The 23,627-nt window shown below is 29.1% G+C and overlaps 2 protein-coding genes across 6 annotated transcripts in view; both read right to left on the bottom strand.

The window, feature by feature from the left end:
- Window positions 1-4,116: 4,116 nt before the first annotated feature.
- LOC111042870 lies at window positions 4,117-12,309 on the bottom strand. Of its 2 annotated transcripts, XM_022327582.1 has the most exons (7): window positions 12,089-12,309; window positions 11,693-11,838; window positions 8,236-8,481; window positions 6,590-6,781; window positions 6,072-6,392; window positions 5,488-5,562; window positions 4,117-4,522 (listed from the first exon to the last, which is right to left on the bottom strand). In XM_022327582.1, exons 1-7 carry the CDS (start codon window positions 12,119-12,121, stop codon window positions 4,309-4,311), a joined length of 1,227 nt encoding a protein of 408 aa, XP_022183274.1. In that variant the 5' UTR covers window positions 12,122-12,309; the 3' UTR covers window positions 4,117-4,308. The 2 variants fall into 2 exon arrangements, with proteins under 2 accessions (XP_022183274.1, XP_022183275.1); XM_022327583.1 differs by lacking the exon at window positions 6,590-6,781.
- A 4,949-nt stretch (window positions 12,310-17,258) lies between these two features.
- Window positions 17,259-23,627, bottom strand: part of LOC111042869 (NEDD4-binding protein 2) — a 39,901-nt gene continuing 33,532 nt past the window's right edge. For 3 of the 4 annotated variants that reach the window (XM_022327577.1, XM_022327580.1, XM_022327579.1), the window contains exons 3-11: window positions 20,756-22,618; window positions 20,572-20,688; window positions 18,713-18,786; window positions 18,513-18,626; window positions 18,373-18,444; window positions 18,058-18,231; window positions 17,874-17,978; window positions 17,629-17,813; window positions 17,259-17,560 (exon numbers count right to left, since the gene is read on the bottom strand). In XM_022327577.1, the coding sequence (XP_022183269.1) occupies window positions 17,485-17,560; window positions 17,629-17,813; window positions 17,874-17,978; window positions 18,058-18,231; window positions 18,373-18,444; window positions 18,513-18,626; window positions 18,713-18,786; window positions 20,572-20,688; window positions 20,756-22,618 (2,780 nt within the window). In that variant the 3' untranslated portion in view covers window positions 17,259-17,484. Of the gene's footprint in view, window positions 17,561-17,628; window positions 17,814-17,873; window positions 17,979-18,057; window positions 18,232-18,372; window positions 18,445-18,512; window positions 18,627-18,712; window positions 18,787-20,571; window positions 20,689-20,755; window positions 22,619-23,627 lie in introns of those variants that run through there. The other variant, XM_022327581.1, reaches the window with a different exon arrangement.

Here is a 23,627-nt window from a genome sequence, read left to right as displayed (position 1 = left end):
AAATATTGTTTTTTTGATCTGTTGTGTGTGGTATATTATCATTAGGTAATATGTTATTCATTTTGAAAAAATATATAACTGAAGAAAATTATGTATGAAAATTTGTTTGTACTGTATTAAAAACAAATAATTAATTAATTTTAAAGAAACATACTGTTAAAATCTCATTGCAATATCAAAAATGATCATCCAAACCAACTGTTGCATATGATTATGCTTCTATTTTGGTTAACATTTTTAGTAAAAATTAGACATAAATCATAGTAAAAATAAAAATAATAACAATTCATATATATATATATATAGCTTCATTGGTAAATTAACCTTACAGTTACCTCATACATACTATACCCCTTACCATTTACAGCAGTTATATTGAAAAAATACTTTCAAATTTCACTACAAATAATCAATAAGTTCAATCCCCTCTTCCCAATCAGTTAAGTACTTAGGCCTAACCTTTGACCGTTCCCTTACCCGAGGACTCCATATCATAGCAAATTAAACTAGCCCTAAATGAACAACTACACTCAATCAAAACACTAATAACCGCACTAAACTAAACACCAAAATTCTCATATACAAATCATTAATCAAGTCCTTATGGCTTACAGTTATGAAGCAGTGCAAAAAAAAACCAATGAATATAAAATCCAAACTGTTCAAAATAAAATTTTAAGATAAATGACTAACGCCCCACCATAAGTCTCCAACTACACTCTGCATATGCATTTAAATATTACAACAGTTCACACCGAAGCAGTAAAATTTTACCAAATATTCTATAACAGACTTCCATATCATCCTAATCCCCTAATATCCAATTTAGCTTCTCACACAATTCCAAGCAATCCCTCACGATGACTGAAAAGAATTTGGTATCGAGATTTACTAAATGAATGAATTAAACTTAAAAAAAAAAAATTATTAAACAAATAGGTAGTAGTTTTACCGGATGGCTTTTTCCTTCACGCTTTCATGTACAAATACTACAAATTGTCATATTACATATTCTTATTGTGTCTTAAGGGTACAGACTGTATAAGAATATTAAAATAAAAATAAAAACTTTTTTATAGTTGTTAAAATGATAAAATAAATTAAAAACTATGTAATGTAATGCATCAATTTCATTCATAGTATTTGTTCAAGTATGTTGCTAAAAATATAAAATGTAATTAAATTTCAAAAATAAACCAAAATATACTTTTTTTGTATGTGCTAACTTTTGTTATCATTCATTTTGGGGTAAAATACATTTTCAACATTAAAATGTTCTACTTTTCAAATTATATTATATATATTTACAATAGAATACAATCATGAAGTACTGTAAAGAATCTTAAGTAATCATAAAATAAATTGTGGTGGTCCCTATAGGTGTAGAATTTTAATAAATGCATTCAAGTAATAATACAAAACTGTAACTGTGATCAATGAAGAAATAAATAGGTAAATACTAAATTACAAAACTTTAGCATAACTTACAAGTGACCTTATAATAATTTACTCATTATAGATTATAATTAATTATAATATGCTCTAGTGAAATAAATATGTCATATTATAACTATAAAATATAGTATTATTTTATAGATTGTATCTTTGAAACAAATTGTAACTATTTATAATTTATTGTATTCTGTTTTCATACATATTTTTGTAGACAATACCTAGTCTTCTTGACTTAACCACTTCTTGAAAAGTTTACACTCATTTTTATTTTTTTGTATTTTCTATTCAGGTACCTGTTATATTGGTTTTGTATGTTTTGTATAGTTATATAAAATAGAGATACCTATCGTAGTTTTTGGTACAGTAGGGGTAGGTACTTATTTAAGATAAGTGATACAAAAATATTTGAAACATTGATGAGGGTGTTGAGTTCATGTAGCTTTACTTTTTAAATGTGCCCCCCCCCCCTTAAATGCCATGGATTGAATCTAACTGTGCTGTACCAGTCGCAGATTGACCTTTTCAACAACAAATCGTAAGATAGATTATATATTGCTACCTACGCAAAATATTTTCAAATAATTTTTAGTACAAGTACATATAACTATAATATACTTTATACAGGGTGATTTGGTTAACTCTCATTATTTTGAAAACTTTAAACTTTTTTTAAACATTTTTATCGTTTTTAGATTTATGAATGACAATATATAGAAAATATGTACCCTACCTAATTATTAATCCTATAATTACCAACCTACACAGGCTACAACCGTGATTAAAACGTTACCATTAAGTTAATTTAACATGAAATAGATTTATCAAAAGTATTAATATTGGCGACTACAGGAACAAAGTATGAGAAAGAGAAGCATTTTATAAAGTTAGGTAAATCAAATTTAATATAAAGTTACTATCATATAATATCTACCTAGCTAAAAAAATTTTGTTACACTTAATCTTTATTTTTAAATAAATCCACAACATTTATATATAGTACAAAGACTGAAGCATCTGGACATCAGAACATACTATGCAGCTTCCAGACTCCAGTTATAGAAATACCTACTTAGAAATTACAAACATCATGATATTTGAATAGATGCATAGGTATTTACTATTTATTTTAAAGGATAAAAGATGGACGAGCATGCTTGATGAATCACCCTGTATATTAATGAATTATTATTTGAATAATAATAATTATCATTTACCTACTAGTTTACTACGTCGTGTTTTATACTAATGATAAGTAGGTACCTCCTGAAGCCTGAACCATATCGTCGATAAGCGGCATAATATTTTTAAATAAATAATATACCTACCTCATTAATTATTATTATTATTATAAAATATACAATAGAAATGAGTAGATGATATAATTATTATGATAAATAAATGTATAATCATCAATGATTAAAAAAAATAAAACATAATAATATAATATGTCTAATAAAACAATTGTTTCTCAATAGAGAATGTAGATACAACAAATATAAATATAAAATAACCTATAGAGGAGTACCGTTCGGCGTATGGCTGCCGGTGTTAGGCTGTACTTACTACTTAGGCACCTTTACTTTTTTCTGCGTCTTTCTAGTGGACTGCCACTAAATTTACAAACACTCCAACAGTCGACTCATAAAAGTTTAAATATATTATGAAAACCATAATGCGTATAATATAATATCTGTGGACTGTGGAGGTACCTAATGTGTAGGTATTAGTGATATTACTTTATTTACTGGTAGGTATGCATATGACAAAAGCTATTTCCAACTTCCAATTTTTGTAATTCATCAAAAATCAAAATATTAAATAAAATATGACCATTCAATCCTATGCATGATGTATAGGTACACAATGCATATCAAACACACGTATTTACTGGTAGAAACGTTTTCTGCGCCTGCCCATAGTCATATACATATTTTACTTTACGGCGACCTGTGGGTTTCCAAGTTTCCATAGCGACACACAACCATAACTTTTTGTCCGTCTAACTATGTGCTTGATCGGCGTGGAGATATGAATTGTTCCGAGCAGTGGCGTCATTTGGGGGGGGGGGGGTAATTTATAATTCAGCTGCTACTACTATTTAGCACTTGATAGCATTAAGTAAAATACAATTTTTTCTTCTTTAAAACACAACAATGTGTGTTGATTTAAGAATTTAATTTTGACAAAGCAAAAACTACACACGGGCGAAGCCGGGTAATTCAGCTAATTAGGTATATGGTATATTAACTTTTTAAGAATGGATTTGTCTGTGGAGCTGCGCATCCGCGAGCTGTTATGGGTCCGCTTATCTTAATATTAAATAAATTGAACACATTGTGTCACATTTACCTATTATAATGTTTATATAAGTAATTATTATATTTGTATAGGTATAGGTAGGTACAGCGTTTTTGTCAGATTATGATTTTACATTTATGTAGTGGTACGCACAAATATTTTTGATTTAGTTTCCATGATCTCCACGTACATAATATAATATATTCATTAATTCATTATAATAAAATATATATTCACATTTTACCATGACCCTACAAAAATTCAGGTCGAGCCTGCAGTGATCGGTTTGCCTCGCCTGTGCCAATATAATAATAGGTATAGCCGGTATAGGAGATAGGACGTTATAATAAAATATACTATATAGTAAAGGTATACAGCATCGTACAGGATACGTTTGCTGTGTTTTTTTATTCAATATTGTTAAGGGCTGTGTCTATCATAATACATTACTATATAACGAAAAGGTAAAACTTATATTTGCTGTAGGTACTTATGTCTGTATTTATAGTGTGCAACTCCTACTCGGACCTGGAAGACCATCTCTCCTACTTGCGACTAGGTATTCAATATATCCAAAATGGTGTTAAATCTAATGGTTTCCATTTCCAATACTTTCCGTTGTAGTTCCCATTTTTGGGATTCTTCTAATTGTCTCTTAATATTGATCGTCGTCGTTTCCCTCATGAGTCGTTGTTGTTCCCGTCGATAGTAAACTTCTTTTTGGCTCAACATTTTGGCCGTGGTGATTTCCTCTTTGCTGTGGTTGCAGCTTTATTATAATATACACATATAATATTAATAAATATTATGTAAGAATAATATAATACATAAATATATAGTTAGTATAAAAACAGAAAAAAGGACTCTATGCGAGTGGCATTCACTTCAGGTTTGAGAGGCAGTAGATACACCAGCTGAGATTTTTAATGTCGCTATAGTCTATAAACAATAATAGCAATAATAATAATAATAATAATAATAATAATAATAGTGAACATGATCAGCACCGAGAAAAATTTGGCTGCCATCTACCGACACAAAACAACTATAGCAAGTATACCTATAATATACTACATTGGAGTGCTCACAGTCTAAAAGGAATTTCAGAAAATATATGTCACGTGCAAAAGGTTAGGTGAGCCAGAGTGATCCAGAGGAGAGTTTTTTTTTATTAACGCCTATACTGTCTACCGTGGTTTTTTTGTAATGATTGTACTTTTGGGCGGGTTTCTACTGTACACGTTCACTATGATCCTTTGCTGTGATTGGTTGGTTAGGTTAGAGTACCACACGATTAACCACGTTACTGTATGGTTGGATATAGCTGAAAATTGTTCGTGTACACGGCGCGTCATGTGTATAGTGGAGCTTCAAAAGCATATAATCCTCCTTTAAAGGCGAATTCACAGCTACGTCGTATGTCGTTTAGTGCATGGGCGTGGTAACTATGGTTACAACTGGTAACTATATTGGTTAAAAATTAGGGCTAATGTCAATTTCTGCTATACTCGGTTGCAACTTGGTTATTACATGATACCAAAAATATAACGCCCTATCAGATGCGATTTGAACGACTCAACACGACGTAACTGTGAAGTGTGAACCTGACTTTAGTCAGCGGACCCCTCCGTGCGTGTTTTGTTTACATATTATATCGTGCGCATTACGGTATTACAAATAACTATAAGGTATTTAACTAATGCCAATAGGCAGGTACTCAACAATGAAACTCACTGTTTTAAATAATTTTTGCCAAAGACACAGTTGCAATTCTTATTGGTAGGTTTAATCCATTCCGTAGTCGTATACCTGTAACATATAAACGTTTACAGTATTACTAAAATTTATATCCCACAGTTTGTATAATGTATACACATACACTATAGTACTATACAACCTAGCATGCTATATAATGTAGTTGCCAATTTATAATTTAATCTATCATAATTGTTGACTGTAATAATTTTAAACTTAAAGCTTTTTTTAGAAAAAAAAGTAATTTATTTTAACACTAGTGTAGCCGTGTCTATATAGATTGATCTAGTTATTGTCGAAAACAGTGCATTTATTATATTATAAATATAATAGTAAATATTTACAATAATTATATACATTCGTTGAAAATTCTATCTTCAGGCCCAAAAAATAAATAAAATATAAACTCAGATCAATGTGAAATCAATATACTGCAATACATTCATTGGTACACATATAACGTTTAAAAGTAAAATATGTAAAGTGGTTTGTAATAATTATTAATTTGTAACCTAATAACCAATAAGTTAAAGCAATATTATTATAGATGGTCGATGATATACCTCGTAGGTTTTTCCTTATTGGCCAAAATTGACGAGATGGGGCCGAGTAAGGGATATTTATTTTTACTTCTCATCGTAACAACCGTAATAACTTGTTTCTTAGGCGTTGACTGAGTGTGTTCATTTGCCGGTATAGGCTCAGTGGAGCTGTACTTCTTGTGTGACGGACCATAACCGTTTTTCGGTTTTGGTTGACTTGGTGGATTGCCGATGACGTCCTCCGGGGGTTTGAAAGTCAGATCTGTAACAGCTGGCGTGCCCGGAGTCGTTGTCGATCCGTTTTTCAAAATCGCAATGAGAGTTGTACTTGGCAGTTGCGCCCTAATACACAAATATTATCACATGTATTATGTATAGCTGTATAAACCATTGGCATAAATATATATGTACCTACCTATAAGAGTAAAGGCTTATACTATATTAAAAATTTGGATTTTTTACTTGTATTAACTAATAAGTAACAATTTATTGTATTATTATAGGGGGTCGATAATATACTATATACTGCAAGTATATACCTCGTAGGTGGTTTCCTAATTTTGGTCTGAGTATAGTTCTTCGTCGGAATTGGCTCAGTGGAACTATACTTCTTGTTGGCCGGTTTTTGGGAATTGCCGACGACTTCTTCTGTGGGACTTACGCCGACTTCGTCAGCTATCATTGTATCATTCAAAATGGTCTCAATGGTAGTTGTAGTTACTGCGTGTGTCCTAATTTACAAATATTATGTTCATTATATCCATTGGCATAAGTGCATTGCTAAAATTATGTAACCAGTGGCGTACACACTCGTTGGGTGGGTGTTTAAGCCCCCATTTGGTTTTTTTTAAATGCAATTTAAAAAATATTAATAATTACCTATATAATATTAAATCATTTTTTTATGTAACCTCTTCAATTTGTAATATCTGTGTACGCCACTAGATGTTACTATATCAGAGAATCGTTATTTTCCGGTTGTATTTAGAAAATTAATGTGAAACTATTTTCAAAATTTTAACTGCGATGAGATACGTGAAATAGCTAACTATTTTCTTTGAAGAAGCAAAGAATTGGCTAAGAGCCTATGAGAACTAGTAAACTGCAGATTGGAAAACTGTAGTTTCTTAAATGTGGCTAATGGCTATCCTCAGTATTGAAAGAGTTGATGTCAAATTATTAAAGAAATTACGACGTATTGGAATTTAGAAATATAACATAGTTTGAAAGGAATACAATTTGTTAGTAAAACACCCATATGAAATTTTCATGGTGATTCATAAGGCCACTGCAGTTTAATAGTAATCCCCCAAGCCCAGAAAATTGTCCTATTTGAGCCTGCAACTACAACTATGTACAAAGTACAAACTATTTTTATTTTTAAGAATAATGTATTAAGTTACTTTGCAGATGACAACACAAGTCCCATTTATACACCACTCAATTACCGACACTTTTCAAAAAATATTAGGTAAGTCAACCTAGTTTTTTTGCATTTGTTTAAATGGTTAGTGAAAGCTTATAATTGTGAGGCAAATACCTATAAAAACATTATAAGTTGTACGTATTTTTAAATAATATGGTATACTTATTGTGTATTGTATATTTTATACCTATTGTATATTGCGCAATTAGTGTAATTACCTAACTAACAAGTTTTTAAATAGAAGGTAGTTATGTACATACAGCAGTGGCGTAACCAGGGGGAGGCTGAGGGGGCTGCAGCCCCCCCCGAAATGTTAATAAAATTTAAAAATTATTTGAATGGTCTATGGTATTCGATCAAAAACTATAAACCACCGCTGTGTAAAAAATTGATCAGCCCCCCCCCCCCCGAAAAAAATCTTGGCTACGCCACTGACATACAGTTTTACACATACATAGCCAAATCTAACTTTAGGCTGGATACAATTTACAATTGAAATATTCTATCTAAAAATAATGCATCCAATTCTTAGGTATTTTTGTAGATCTTGGAAGTATCACAAGTTAAATAAAGTAACTTTCACAACTTTAAATTTAAACTTAAACTATTCCATATTTAATTAACTTAAAGAGTTAAAATTATTAGTTAACTTGTCCAGTCTTGCAGAAAGTCACAGTTTGCAATAATTTATAAAAATTTTAGAATTTTTATTTGATATCTAATAAGTAATAATTGTATTATTATAGATCGATGATATACCTCGTAGGTGGTTGCTCAAGTGACTGAGTAACGTTGGTCGTCGGTATCGGCTCAGTGGAACTATAAGTTTCCTTGTCTGTCGGATGGTAATCGTTTTCCATTTTTGTAGATTTGTCGATGACATCATTCGCCACAGATTTGTTGCTATATTGTAAGATGTTCGGGCCCGTAACAGACTCCGTGCCCAGAGTCGTTTTTGAACCGTATTTCTCGTTCGTAATGGTAGTTGTTGCTGGGACGTGTGTCCTATAATGCAAAAACAATATCGCATATTATAATGTTATATTCTCACTGCAGTAACTACATATCTACATAGCTAAAATGTTAAATTATGTAACTTAATCCAGACACACCTCTACTCTAAAAACATTGATCCTAGTTGCAAATGTAACTGCAACTGTTTACAAAGTGAAAATATTTTGATGAATGATTTAATTATTTACTTTATAGCAGAGGGCACAAAACGATGAAGTTTTAATCATTTATAATTGATCAACGTAACCTTCAAAAAATGATTAATTTTTTTTTCATTTCTCCAAATGATCCATGCACGTTCATTGTTGTCGGACAAGTAGTAAGTTGCAAGTATACTTACCTACCTATAAGTTATCTTTACCTAGGTATGTTTTATTTCAAAATGATAATTAGGCAATCATGTAATTATACAACTGTTCATTTTTAAATAGTAACTATTAACTAATTAATAAATCTAAAAATTTGAATCTGAACCTAAGTATGTACTGTATTCTATTTTTTTTATTATTCATAATAATTAATTCAAATATGTTTTCAAAATTATTACTGTAGTAAAATTGAAATCTGTACTTTGGAAAGTGTTTATAGATAGATTTTTTTCTGTAAAAATGGTAGTGTGGAATTCCCTTAAAATTGAAAATTGTCAACAAATGAAAAAAAAAACTTATAATTTTTATTTAATGATACGTGAACATGAAACTTGCATATTACAAAACAAGCTTTAAAATACAATGCAAAGTGCATCGAAATCCCAGTTATTATGAGATACGATTTAAAAAGTGTTACGAGCGAAGCGATTGGCTTTTTGGCTGCATACTAGTTGCGGTCATGATGATTTTTGAAATAATAAACAGATATAACAGTTGCGGTCACACCAATTTAGGTAATATCTTAGTTGCGGTCATAGCTTATCATAGTTGTATATAATGCACACAGCGTATATATGTGGGAACACCACTACTTATCTGTAAAGTTTATAAATACAATTTCCTTTAAATGTATACCTACAAAATTTTAAAATTTAAAATTATTATTATTATTATTATTATACTATTATTCATTATATTTTGACAACGTTTACTATTATATACTATATTTTGACACAAGTTTAACCACGTAATTTAAACACAAGTAGGTATCAACATTTTTAACCATACCTACACAAAAATAATAGTGTAGACAGTCCTAAGTCTGTTATCTTTTCGATATAAATGGGAAGGAAAATGTTGATTAATACATTTTTCTAAACTCAATAAATAAACGAAATATTAATTTCATATTTAATTATCATATATTATATAAACTATATTTTATTATATTATTTAGTATACTTAGTTATTATTATTTGAATGACCGCAACTAGTATGTAATTTTTGATTATGACCGCAACTAGCTAGTACACACCGGGTTTTTTTTTTTGCAAATACAGGTTAAGTTAACCTTTTTTAAAAATGTAGCTAGAGGTCCAGCACCCGCCAAGCTTTCGCCATGTAGTTGTGCTAATGCAAACATATTGAGTGTATTCAAATATGGCCGCATCCGAGTTGTGTCTCGAATTTAAAATTGCTATACTATACTACATAGTTGGGTCCCGAGTTCATGTATGAAAATGAATGATATAAAATTATTGTACACACGTAATAAGCGTTCAATAGCCGTTGAAAGTACAAATGAATAATCTTTTTACATTACAACAAAATAACTTAAATCATTATTCTTAATTATTCATATGTAATTTTGTCCAAATTTGAACATAAAAAAACTGTGTTTATACTTACGTGAAACATTGTTTTAAATTTTCAACCCTTATATTAGCTATATAATAGTTGAACATTTCATAAGTTTTTAACTACCTACAAAGTAATGTATTTTTAATATTTTTCAACTGCCATTGTAACAATATATTAGAAGCCTTTTATTACATTTTCAAGCTTTTCGACTCAATGCATAAAATTGTATTGATATTAATAGAAAAAAAACTAAAAAATTATAAACTGAAAATGTCCGAATAAACAGTTCAAAACAAGTCAAAATATTTTTTGGTGCATAGAAAATGTCATGCATCCACGGTAATGTTTTTAACAGTTCCACTAAAAACCAAAATCGATTTTGTGGAACACCTGCAATTTTGATAAAAATCCTCCTTTTTCTTTAATTTTATTTTTTCCCCAGCGTTTTGAAAACGACCGATAATTTGAAATTTCGACCTACCGAATGCACCAACTAAATTCACTTTCCCACCGAAAAATAAATAAAAACACACAACATTGTTATATCAATACTGTAATATAAATGTTTAGATAATATTCAAAACCGTTTCCTACAATTTATGGCCATCAATTGTAATTTAACTCGTATGCCTCGTCCTCCTTATGAACCACTATTACGTTATGTTGATATTGGTAGTTTATCTGAACGAAGAAAAATATTAGATATGAAGTTCTTATTTAAGCTCGTCATAGGTTACATCAACTGCCCTGAAATTTTAGGTTTTCTTAATTTTTATGTCCCACAGTGCAGAACTAGATCAACCACTATGTTTTATATTTATACACATAAAACAAATTATATGTCTGCTTCTTCTATGAATAGGATAATGTCAATAGCAAATGATTTAAACATTGATTTATTTAGTTTTAATTCCATTGAATTATTTAATAATTATATAAACAAAATTTGTAGTATTTAAATATAGTACTGCTGTAGTACTGCTTATTATTTATTATTATTGTATTATTACTGTATTATTATTGTATTCTAATATTCAGTTATGAACTATGTTATTTTAAATTATTATAATTGGACCGTCTGATCCGTTGATATAAATAAATAAATAAATACATTAATGGCTTCGTTCAGAATCTAGAAAGAAACTGTAAAAAAAATTGTTCAACAACTTTAAAAAGATTGAGTATACTCTAAGTTTGTTAAAATGGGAAGGGAAATGTTGGTATAGTCAATAGTGGATAGTAATCACCGAAAAATATTATGGATTCAACTAGTGTCTAGTGTACAACCTGAACAAATCCTAGACCTAACTAGTGTAGTACCAACCCCTAGTTAGGTTAGGTTAACCTTGTGAACAAACCACGGATATATAAATTGCTTTATATATCTGTGGACCAAACTCGGAATCTCGGATGCGCAGTTAGGTACATATATCAATATACCATATACGCGTGGGTAATGGGTTTCTACTCACGATTCCCAATCCTCGGACTCAGGAGTTATAACTTCAATCTCTGACGAATTGAATAGTGGAAGAACTGGAGCAACAGAACTCGTATTATCGGTTCTGGCAGTTGACACTAAAGTGCATACGATTAATGCGCAGAACAACGAACACATCTATAATTATTTATCGAATTTTACTATTATAAGTAATTACCTACCCATACGTCTGTGTTATATTACAGTCGAGTCTCGATAGCTCAATTTTTTTTCTGACCTCTTGAAGGGTTTTTAAGTTGTATTTGAGATATATGACTAAAAAATCAGAAGTAGAATTTATTTTTTTTTCTAGAGAAAATCGAGTTATCGAGATTTGACTGTATTATACGATGTAAGTTCTCTCTTCGTCCCATCAAAAATATCTCACATCAAACGCAGTCGACGTTTTCATTTTGACCATCAAGCTTTAGCTCCTCTGTGAGTGGGTGCGTTACGTGTAAGTAAGAATAATGCTATATTTTATTGAAAATAGAGAAATAATTATTTATTTATAATATTTTTTGAAGACGATTCTTACACTCGTAAGCACAACGGTAGCCATTATTACATCAATAACTATTGGGCGGACTGTTTAGAGTTGCGAGATTTATTCTTCAGGTTAGCCATAAATGTTGATCGTGGTATGATGTAATGCCTATAATTGTTAAATAATTAGAGCTATCGACGATAATATAATAATATAATTAAATTATAATTATAATGATTTTACTGACAGATTCCAAGAAAGAAAATTCACAAAAACTAATTAACATTTCATGTAACTATTATATAGTATAGAAGATAAAAATATTTCTTTAAGGTCTGGGTGTTATGCCATAATAACTATTAATAGTATTAACTGGGCATTTAGGAATATATTATTATTATTGTACGGATAATGAAACATTGATATCAAATTACCCATCGTAATTCGTAGCATTTAATAATAACATAAATGTAAATCTAGTATGATACTATAGCTTATCACTCATTAAATAAATGACTGTAATAAAAATAAACCATACAAATCATGTCTATATATTATTATATCTAATTGCGAACTTACAGTGGCGTTGACATAGTTATTTTACTGATTGGCGGAGACAAAGAGATGGACAATTTTTATAAAATATTTTGTACCTACCATACTGTCATCTCTACGTCATCGGTACCACATAACTCTATTCATTTTTACTTGACAGTCGACTAGCAAAAGTACCAAAATTAATTTAAACAGCTGATACGAGAAAACAACGGTACAAATTTATCTAGGTATGTCCATAATTAGCTTAAACACCTAGCCTAACAAAAAAAAAATAAATCTGAAAAATATTCCTGTGTGGGCTACCAAAAACGATTAGGTATAGTGAATTTATAGAGGTTCAAGAATGTTTAACAACCCTCGAAACTTGTGATTAACTTAAACAATAATTGAAATTTAAACATCTTGGACCTAACCTAACCTAACCTTCTTTTTTTTCGTGGTATTGAGAACCGGAGGGAGAACTGCTGTTAGCATTACTTTCCCTCCGGGACACGTACGTATCAATATCATCGGTCAAGACTATCTTTCGGACTTATTAATTATACACATAGAAAAAGATGTGGTTAGGACGTTAGGTAACTAGCCTTTTATAGTGAAACTATTTCAAAAAAAAATATGCAGAAAAACAAGTGTCCATTATAATTACACTTTTAGCATAAATGCAAAATTACAGTGAAACAATGATAACCTTATAAGTTCAAAGTTCCAAACAATAATATTTTCTGCTCAATGAAATTCTATATAATAGGTTTTTGTCCAGAAGACATCGCTAAGACATAATATGGAAATTTCACTGTACCTAACTTTAGGTATAAAACTATAAATAAAATAATAATAATTTGATTATTATGATTATGGCTGTTAATTTATTGCAGTAAAAACCCTAAAAAATGCATTTGAAATCTTAAAATGTTTTCAATGAAATGTAAGTCCCGAAAAATGAATTCAAAATTCAAAATATAAAACGTATTCAAATCTGTCAAGTTGTAAAATTATATTTATAATTATTTTTACAAACATACAAAAATATATAAAACAATAACTAAAAAAACAATACATAAAATGTGTGCAAACATGTTTAAATTACGAGAATGTTGGCAAATACCTACCAAATCGCAAGGATCTATTTATACAACTTTTATTGAAATTTTAAACAATCCAGTAGTTTTGAGTCTATTAATTACACACAGACAAACCAACATCCATTTAAATACAGGGTTCACCATTCACCAAGCATGCCAACCTTTCTTTTTTATTCAAAATCGGATTTTCGGAATTTTAAAATACACTTAATGATCATATTTTCAAATTATTGGAATTTCATAGGACATATCATTGATTTCCAATTTGACACATTCCATTAAAGTGACCAGTGGCCCATACGACACCCGCAGAACGGGCACTTGGCCACCTTTTTAGCTATTATAATCTAATGGACCTTCACTCATAGGATTAAATATTAAAAATATTAAGGCACCCTTAAATGTTTTTGCAACCGCCACATAAGACCTGCTAGTGCGGGCCTATAACTATCTCGAATGTCATTTGTTACGAATATCAACTACAACGATATTACATTGTACGGTGAACCACGACTGCTACGATATTAATTATTATCAGAGAATATAATAACAATAATTAATTATGTTGTACAATTGCAGTATGGGTAAAATATGAGTAAATTACGGAAGTGTTCAATATTGTCCATAACTACATTTTAGCTCATTGCGAGTAGACTCCATCCGCGACAGAAAGTGATAGTGCAAAATCCAGACGGGTTGTAGCCTGTAGGTGTACTCTGCCGCAAACATCCAAATCCATACTTCTTAAATCCAATCAAATGCGTAAAATAACCACATTCTCTCGAAGAACAAAGTAAAAGCATAATGTGTAAAAGGTGCACGTGAGACGATAAAGACTTGTAGCCGCTAATGTGTGCTTCAAGTTACCAGACATTGGTCCATTCATGATTCATAGCTGTAATGTAAACTAAAAGTATGATTTTATGTACATTTTAAAAGTAACTAGTATTAATAAATAATAATTTATCAGCATGTTATCCTACAAGCGCGTATACATTTCAGCAGATCTTATATTTGACACTGACAATTCTAATATTAGAGTGATTATTATTGTTTGAAACTATTGAAACTTAATTATAACTGGTGAACTAAAATTTGATACATATCACACTTAAACACGACTGTCTTAGATACAACATATGCAGGTGAAACGTCTTCTTTAAAGTAGAATTTTAAATTAATTTTGTAAGCTTCATATGTTTTGTAATAATCCTAGGAAGATGGATTTCTTGAAACATGTTTAGGAAGGAAAATTTAAAAAAAAAATTTACCAACAACCGTCACCGCTAAATAGTTATAATTATTAACAGTTCTATAATTTATGTTTTCTCAACTTATATACGTATGTAGTCAATTATTTCCATGAACTTTAATATAATATCCTTAATAATGTAGAATTAAATTAATTTTTTTTTTGTCTAAAGCATCGGCAACGATATAGCCACAAACATTTTGTAGGAGGCTGTGGTATGGTTCGAATAACACGTTTATATGTGAGGCAAGGATTCACCGCTAAACAGGTGGTCGCCAATCCGGGAGCTAGCGACGCCGGACGATGTTTGACACAGTAAGGGAGGGACTGCAGCCAAGCACCGTGCCACACCCTGCCCCAACTGTATTTTTATTATTCTGTATTAATTATATAATACATATTATTTTGTGTACCAATTCGATTATAAATAAATATGTTATTATTTCTTATTGATAAGTGAGGCATCAGTTTCTGAATAGTGTTTTCACCATGCCAGAGAAAAATTTGGCACTTATACGACAATGTGGGTCATTTTTCTCAAATTTAATATTTGTGGGTTTTTGTTATATAAATATATACCTTTTTTTTAAGTGTCATTTATTTTTAAAAATGTCATATTTTTGTTTAATACTTCAAATACTGTACTCTATTAATTTTACAATTCATATCAATTTTTAGATGTTTTTAAATGGTTTGTGTTATATTGTCATAAATCTTTTATTATCTTTACAGTTAATACTTATTACATTTACTTCCTATCATACTTTTGTATTTAATATTTTAATCTCAGTTAATGCCAACTGTCAACAATCTACAGCTTTTTCAACTCAGAGGACATCCGACTTTTTACTTTTTAGCACTGTTTTTCTCTCTCTCTCTTTGTTCACGAATAACAAATTAAATAGAACCCTAACCCTGTGTTGTTATTATTAATTTTTTATTTTTAATGGCCTTTAAAGCCTTTTGCAGCTTCTAATAAGCCTCTCCACCTGTCACGGTCAATAGCAATCTCCAAGCTTGCTGCGATTTTTTTTTTTTTGCAAAGTGAAAATGCTGCTCGTTGATAATCGCATAGGTTGAGAACAGCTGGTCAATTTGGCTCATATTTCTTTAAATGTTCACTATAGCCCAAATAATTAAAAAAATATCGGCGTATAGAGCAGGAGCAGCGTTATCGCTAAGTACCTGGAGACAATGGACAGGAGTCGATTTACACAGTTCTCATTTCTCGAGAACATGAGCATATTATGATTAAGTTGTGAAACGAACCACTTCACACGTGCACTATTTATTTCCCAGGTCGAGCCTACTAGTTTCTAAATTATATTATTGCGGGTGCTGATTTTTGACAAGACGTTTGCTAGGTGAGTTTTACATATGAGTGACCGATCCAGTGTAATTTATCCGAAATACTTGGGGTTGGTTATAGTCCACAATATGTTCATTAAAAGCATACAGTTGAGTTGGCTTGCTCATTACTGAAATGGAACGTGGACGTCTTTGTTTTACTGGGGTACTAAGTCTTAGCTTCCATTACTTGAAGCATGAGTCCAAAATATGGGGGTCAGAATTTAATGTCTGTTTACATTTGCTAAATTCCTTTCCTAGGAAATGTTTTTGAGTAGATACATTTTCAGAAATTGTGTGGTTTTCCAACTAATTATTTTTCATAAAAATTAGATATCAAATTTTTATTTTTCCTTGCTATTAATTACTAGGAAATTATTTTCAATTACAATTATATTTCTATTAAATTATTTTCAATAAAATATTTTTTGGTTAAATTATTTTTGATAGTTTTGTTTTCAGTGAAATTAGTTTTCAACATTTTATATGCTCCCTATAAAATATTGAGTTTAAAAATGATCATAATTCCTATACAAATGATTACAAAAAAAAAAAACATTTTCAACAAATCACAGAAAATGTTATTCCTTTTAGATACTATTGTTAAGTTTAATTATAGATAAATGCACTGTAATATTAAAAATGACGATGCTAAACGTACATTTACTACGTTACGTTCTTGTAAGACGGAGGAATACATATGTGAGCGACGTCCTCTTGAGTATAATGATGTGAAAAATAATTAAATTGTTCAACTAAAAATAAAATCATTATTATATTTATTATTTTAAGAAAATAAATGTTAAATAAGATATATCGATAAATATAATTTGAAACGTAAAAATACTTATAAAAATAAAAAAAACAATCAACAGATAACGTTCATGTTGTGAGCATAATTTTCAACTATTAGGAAATTAAATAAAACTATTAACTTAACTAAAGTAATCAACGGTTAAAGTTAAAATAGGTCAATGAAAAAAAATCCAATTATAATTATTTAAATACATATCAGCAGTATCTAATTTAACATTAATAAACATACTTATTAATAACTTTTAACATTCTGAACTGAGCAAAGAATTCTTTTTGATAATAACCATTACTGTCCCTGGTATTTCAGGTTCCAAGTACCTGAAATATAATTTTGACCAACTTTTCTTGAATTCTGCAATTTTATAATATTTAAAATAATATCTTACATTAAACGTCTATCTAGAAGTCTTCTTACGACAACTGGTTTAATACGAGCTATACCCTTAGGACTATGTTTTCCACGGCCTGTAATAATGGTTAGTTGTCTACCTCTATTTCCTCCATTAGGTTTTTTCAAATTTGATATATGATTATCCAAATATATATCTAGTGCTACAATAGCATCTGAAACCTAACAAAATATGACATTTAATACATTTTATTTAGAAAAAGTACATTATACTATTATTACTGTTAAATTGTGCAAATCTAAGGAAGTGGCATTTTCATTTTGTTTAACCATATCGACAAGAGCTTTGGTTTTAGCAAGTTGTTCGTTCTGTTTAACTATGTCGGCCTATACAATAAACATAATTAAATCATGCAATTTTTAAATTTTCAAAAATGTATTTTAAGGTGTATAAATGTATAATTACTCTCTCTAAATAATGAGCAGTGACTGAAGGATGTTGTTTTGCACTTAATGATTGGTTAGCTTTTTGTAAAAGCTGTTGTCTCTTGATTGAAAGTTCTTGAGCTACTCTACTATAATCTTGACTATTATTGGATGCATTATGTCCTACCCAATCAACACAACTTCTTTCATTTTCCTATAATAATATTTATTTTCCTATAATATTGTAAAATATAGAAAAAAACATAAAATGTTTTATTTTAATATGTGTGACCATATTATAATCACAAAAAGACAAGTTATGTATTTAAACTATTGGGTAATGAATACTTATTACTTGAACAGTGGGACTGTCTTGGTTTAACGAACTTTTAGTTCCAGATGCCTCACTTAGAAATTCATTTGCTTCCTAGAAAAAATATTTTTTTTCTATGATTTAAATTCATAATATATGTATTAAAAAGTTCACTTATTTACATGAAATTTATAATTTTTAGCACGCAAAACATTTAGAACATGTGTAGAATTCATATGTTTAAATTTCTCCAACAGCAATTTTTTTGTTAAGACTGCAGAAAATGTGAATTCTCCCTGTAAATACAAATTTAAATTCCTCATTAATTGTGACAACATTTTGACCAACAAAATTATTGCTTTATTTTTTAATTATATCTTACAATATAGTTATTTGAGTTAGTTGAAGAACATTCTTCTGTAGATTCTTCTTGTAGTTTTCGAGCCAAAGTTTCATCTAACAATATCACAATTTAAAAATTTAATAATGCATACTTAATAAAATATTAAGTAATAAAAAAATTGATTGTTAATATCATTGTATTCAGTATTGTATATTTGTATGACAACTATAAATAGTTTAATAAAAATCTATAATGTCTAAAAGGGAACAGAATTTATGAAACTTTTAAAATTTTTTTTTATTTAATAATATTACTAATATGATCTTCTGATTACTAACTCTAATTATTTTACTCAACTATACTTTTGTGTTTACATAGTAAATGTGCCATTAATGAAATCTTTAGATAAAAATATGGCATAAGAAGAATAATCAAATGTGTATTGTATGTAGACAGTAAAAATATTTTAATAATTACCAAAATAAAAATAAAAGATAAGCAAGATTTAGTAAAAAGAGCAATAGGCACTATTATTATTTATTAATACATCAATTTATATACCATTTTTCCATACACTATTCATTATACCAGCATTTCTTAAACTTTTTTATCCGTGGAACACTTTTTAATGTTCACTTTTATTATGGAACCACTACTTTTTTTTTAGTTTTTTATCTTTTTGGTTTAGCTTTCAACAATAATTTATTACAGCTAGACAATTAGAATCCCTACTATGTTTCAATAGTTTTAGTAAGTCATTTTATGTAAGGATTATTTGCAATAAAAATTATAATAATTTCATACAATAATTATGTGTATGCAATATTTATTTCAAAATATATTTTTAAGTAAAAGTAATAATAGTATAAAAATAACAAAAACTTTTTAACAAGATGAGTGAAATTGCTTTTTATTAGTATAAATATTCTTAATACCGGGTTTTATTGATGAAAGTTATATTATCATATTAGGTTTGGCATCACGTCTGTTGAGGTATTTTGTTTTCGTTGATACATAGGTGGAGAACCCTATTTCACACATATAAGTGTCAATACAGTCTTTTGTGACAGTTGAGAATATTCACCTTTTGAACTCCACCAAGATTCTACCAATGGCATTGATTTAATTTTTACTTACAATTAAAATAGATGAACATTTTACAGACAACACGATTTTGGAAAAAAACAAGATACGGGAGGTCAGGAGATACTTGAAGATGTTCTATCCCCAATAATTGTGAATTTTAAAAAAATCATTCTTTTAATTTTCCAGAAAATTTTTTTTTAAGTAGGGAGTATTTATACATATACATATATTTCGTTATTTTACAAACTATATGTGTATGAGTAGATATTAGTTTGTTTGTTAAAAATTAGAGAAAGAACCAAACAAAATACTAATAGATGTATCTTTTTTAATGTTTCAGGTTTCTAATAGTGTATTATAGTAGATTGGGGGAGGAGGTTCATGGTTTTTGTAGTGTCTGGGAATTTTATTGTCATGAAAACATTCAAAAGTAATGAATATATAATTTTAAAAAAATGTATAGAATAAATATATTTTAATATAATATAATTTATATAGTATTAAGAACTACTAGCATTGTTATTAGTTGTTAATAGATACGTTATTAATTACAATTTAAAAATAAATCCAAGTGAACTGACCTCTAATAAAACTGATAGTAAGATTATTGTTTTCTAGGCAATGTCATAGGCTTTTTATTATGTTTTAATTTTAAAGTGAGTTATGAGTATTTTAAGATGGGCTAACAATTTGCAATTTAAAAATAATCATAACTCACTTTAAAATAAAAATATAATAAAAAGCCTATAACATTGCCAATACATTTTAATATAATTAACTAGGTAAAAATATTTAAAATAAACAATAACTACCTTGTAAAATGGCATCTTGATTACAAACATCTAAAGGCGTATTTGCAATCAAATAATAATAAAGTTCTTCAGCCAACTTTTCAGGTAATTTCACTGGCATTAGTAATGTATTTTGATCTAGAACCAAAATTATTTGATTAAAATATAATTTTTTTTAGAAAATAAAAAAATACACAGTACTTACTAAAATTAGGAGAGAAATCGCCAAAATAATCACATAATTGAGCAAGTACACTTCTATCCATAACTAACTGAACAAAGTTTCCATCATCATCTTTTTCAAGCATAAGATCTTCTTCGATGCTCTCAGATCTTGGAAAAATAAAATCAGTACTATCTGGTGCATTTTGATTTTCTTTAAATTTTTTTATCTTCAAAACATGATCAGAGTATAATGAATCTCCAAATGTAAATTTATTTTCAATATTTTTTCTTAAATCATCATCAACAACTTTAAATGTTCTCTGTATTTTTTTATCAATGACTTTTTTCCCAAGTTTTTTCTTTTTACCATCAGTTTCTTCAGTGATTTTATTTACTAATTTTGACTGTGGATTTAATGGAGAATCAAACAAAATATTATCTTGTTCGTGATTTTCTTTTAAAAGTTGAATGGAGTCTTGACATTGAACATTTTTAATAAAATAATTTTCTTCAAACTCAATAAAATTGCACAATTGTTGTTTCGATATATAATGTCCAGACTCTTCCAACATATCTACAATCCAGTCAATATTTCCTTCACATTTGTCAAATAATTCAATAATTAATGAAGAAATATTTTCTGGGTATTGTTCTCCGAGTTTATTTAAATTTAGTTTAGGTATCATTTTCTTAAGGTCGTTAGTAGTTGTTCCTTTATCTAATTTTCCACAAGGCATATTCAAAATACTCAGATTCCCTTCATTAATATCTCTGTTTCTTCCAAAAACAACATAGCTACTGTACTCTTCTTCAGGTATTTCATTCAGGACATCCATAAATAAAAAATCATTTTCAGAAGTGTTGACAGATTTATTGACATAATTTGAAGCTTCTTCCACAGATAACTGAGATTCTTCATCTATATCAGGAATGTCTTGGGATAGGTTTTCATATTCATTGCTCTCAAGAATATCATCTTCTTCTCTTTCTGTTAGTGTTTTACCAATTGTAGGAATCAAAGAGTTATCTTCAGCATTATTGTCGGCAGGAGCAGATATTTTTTTTTTGCTTTTTTTTTTTTTTTTTTGTTTCTGTGACAGACTCAGATCTTTAAAATCATCAATAATCTCAATTTGGGATTCATAGTCTTCATCTCTTTGATCTATAAGATTTTCACAAAGCTGGTAGGTTTTAGAACTGTTTGATTGTATAGGTGGCTTGGTATTCTTATTGTATTTAAATTTAAATCTAGTTAATAAACTATCAATAGTGATATTACGTTCATATCGACGAAGGTAAGATATTATAAAATCATAAGGTACTGAATGTACATTTTTCTTGAACAACTCCATTCCATCCCATGCCCATTCTGTACTAGGTTCAACAATTTCAATCCAATATCCATTATTTACAGCCACTTTAATATAATTTTCCATTTCCCAAGCTTCACAATTTGTATTGTCAACAATAACTGGAGTAACTTCTAATCCAATAGCCCTTTGGAATTGTTGAAATGCCCAATTGTGTGCTTCAGTTAATTTGTTACGATTAAAACAATATTTTCCATTATATTTGTTCGTAAAAAACTTGTCTGCGCTAAAAATAAAGTCATCGGCGTTAACATTTTTATAGCACAAATCCAAAATATTTGTTGCCTGATATGATTTTCCACTACCTGGACATCCTCTCATTAATACTAAAACTTTGAAGCGTTTTGATACTAAATAGAGTATTTTATTAATAGGTGTTTCAGTTGTAGATAAACGTTTCCAATTAACTTTGGGAATATTGTAAGTAGAAGCTGAGACTGACTGATTTTTTTCTTCAGTAGATCGTAAATGCAGATTTTGTTCAGGATCAGGAACCTTTGTTATTTCAGTAAGATCACGATATGCCAATAACACTATTAAAAAATTCAGAAAATAAAATTATAAATCTTAAGACTATTTTATTTTAATATGGTATCTTATATATTATTATTATTATTGAGAACAATATCTGTTATAAAGTAGTCTTGGCTAAGTCATTATAAAACAGAATTATGACATATTGATGGCAATGAATTTCAAATAATACAGGGTCCGGCAAAAAAACCTCCAGTATTTTTAGACATTTATATTTAAAGCTATTTATAAATAAAATGGTATTCCGGGTATAGATAGATAAAGGTGCCATTTTCAGTAATCATAATGGTGTGGCATTCGCGTGTTTGTCGTAGAGGAATATATCTGTAATGGTGGTTCTGCGATTACTACTCAGCGAGCACTTCGCATTCGATTTCAACTGGCTGACATGATCCTGTTCCAGATAGAAAAAAAAATTAAAGTTTGGTTATCAAACTTTAAAGCAAAGGGTTCTGCGCTAAGGAGGAAATCGTGTGGCCGACCTTTAACCGCAACAACGCCGGATAATGTGGCACGTGTTAGTGCGTCTATCCAGCAATCTCCAAGGCGTTCAGCACTTACACATGCAGCTGCTCTTGGAATTGTCTGATAGGATAATGTAAAATGGCATACTATTTAATTTAAAAAATTTAATTAAATTGTTCTGTTAAATTGTTTATTTATTTGTAATTGCCTTTTAAAATATGGGAGGTATTTTTGCCGGACCCTGTAATTAAATAAAAACTGATTAATTTCAATGTCAAGATCAACTAGATTGGCCTACCATTTTAAATTACTGAATTAAAAAGTAATAAGTATACTTAATAAACGAAAGTGAAGATTATTTTAATTTTTAATACATATTATGTAATTGATAGTATTTTACTAATCAAAAATTTTGATTTGATTAAAGAAATACCATAGTATTCGTATTCTGTGAGGAACCTTATAGGCTATGTTTATATTTGAAGGCTTTATATTTTGGACACCAAAAACTTTTCTACAGTTGTAACCGAAGACATTATGAAA

Source organism: Myzus persicae, unplaced genomic scaffold (genome assembly GCF_001856785.1).
Source record: "Myzus persicae strain clone G006 unplaced genomic scaffold, MPER_G0061.0, whole genome shotgun sequence".
Classification (NCBI taxonomy): Eukaryota; Metazoa; Arthropoda; class Insecta; order Hemiptera; family Aphididae; genus Myzus; species Myzus persicae.
The sequence above is the reverse complement of the archived record's forward strand: the minus strand, read 5'-3'. Positions and strand labels throughout refer to the sequence as shown.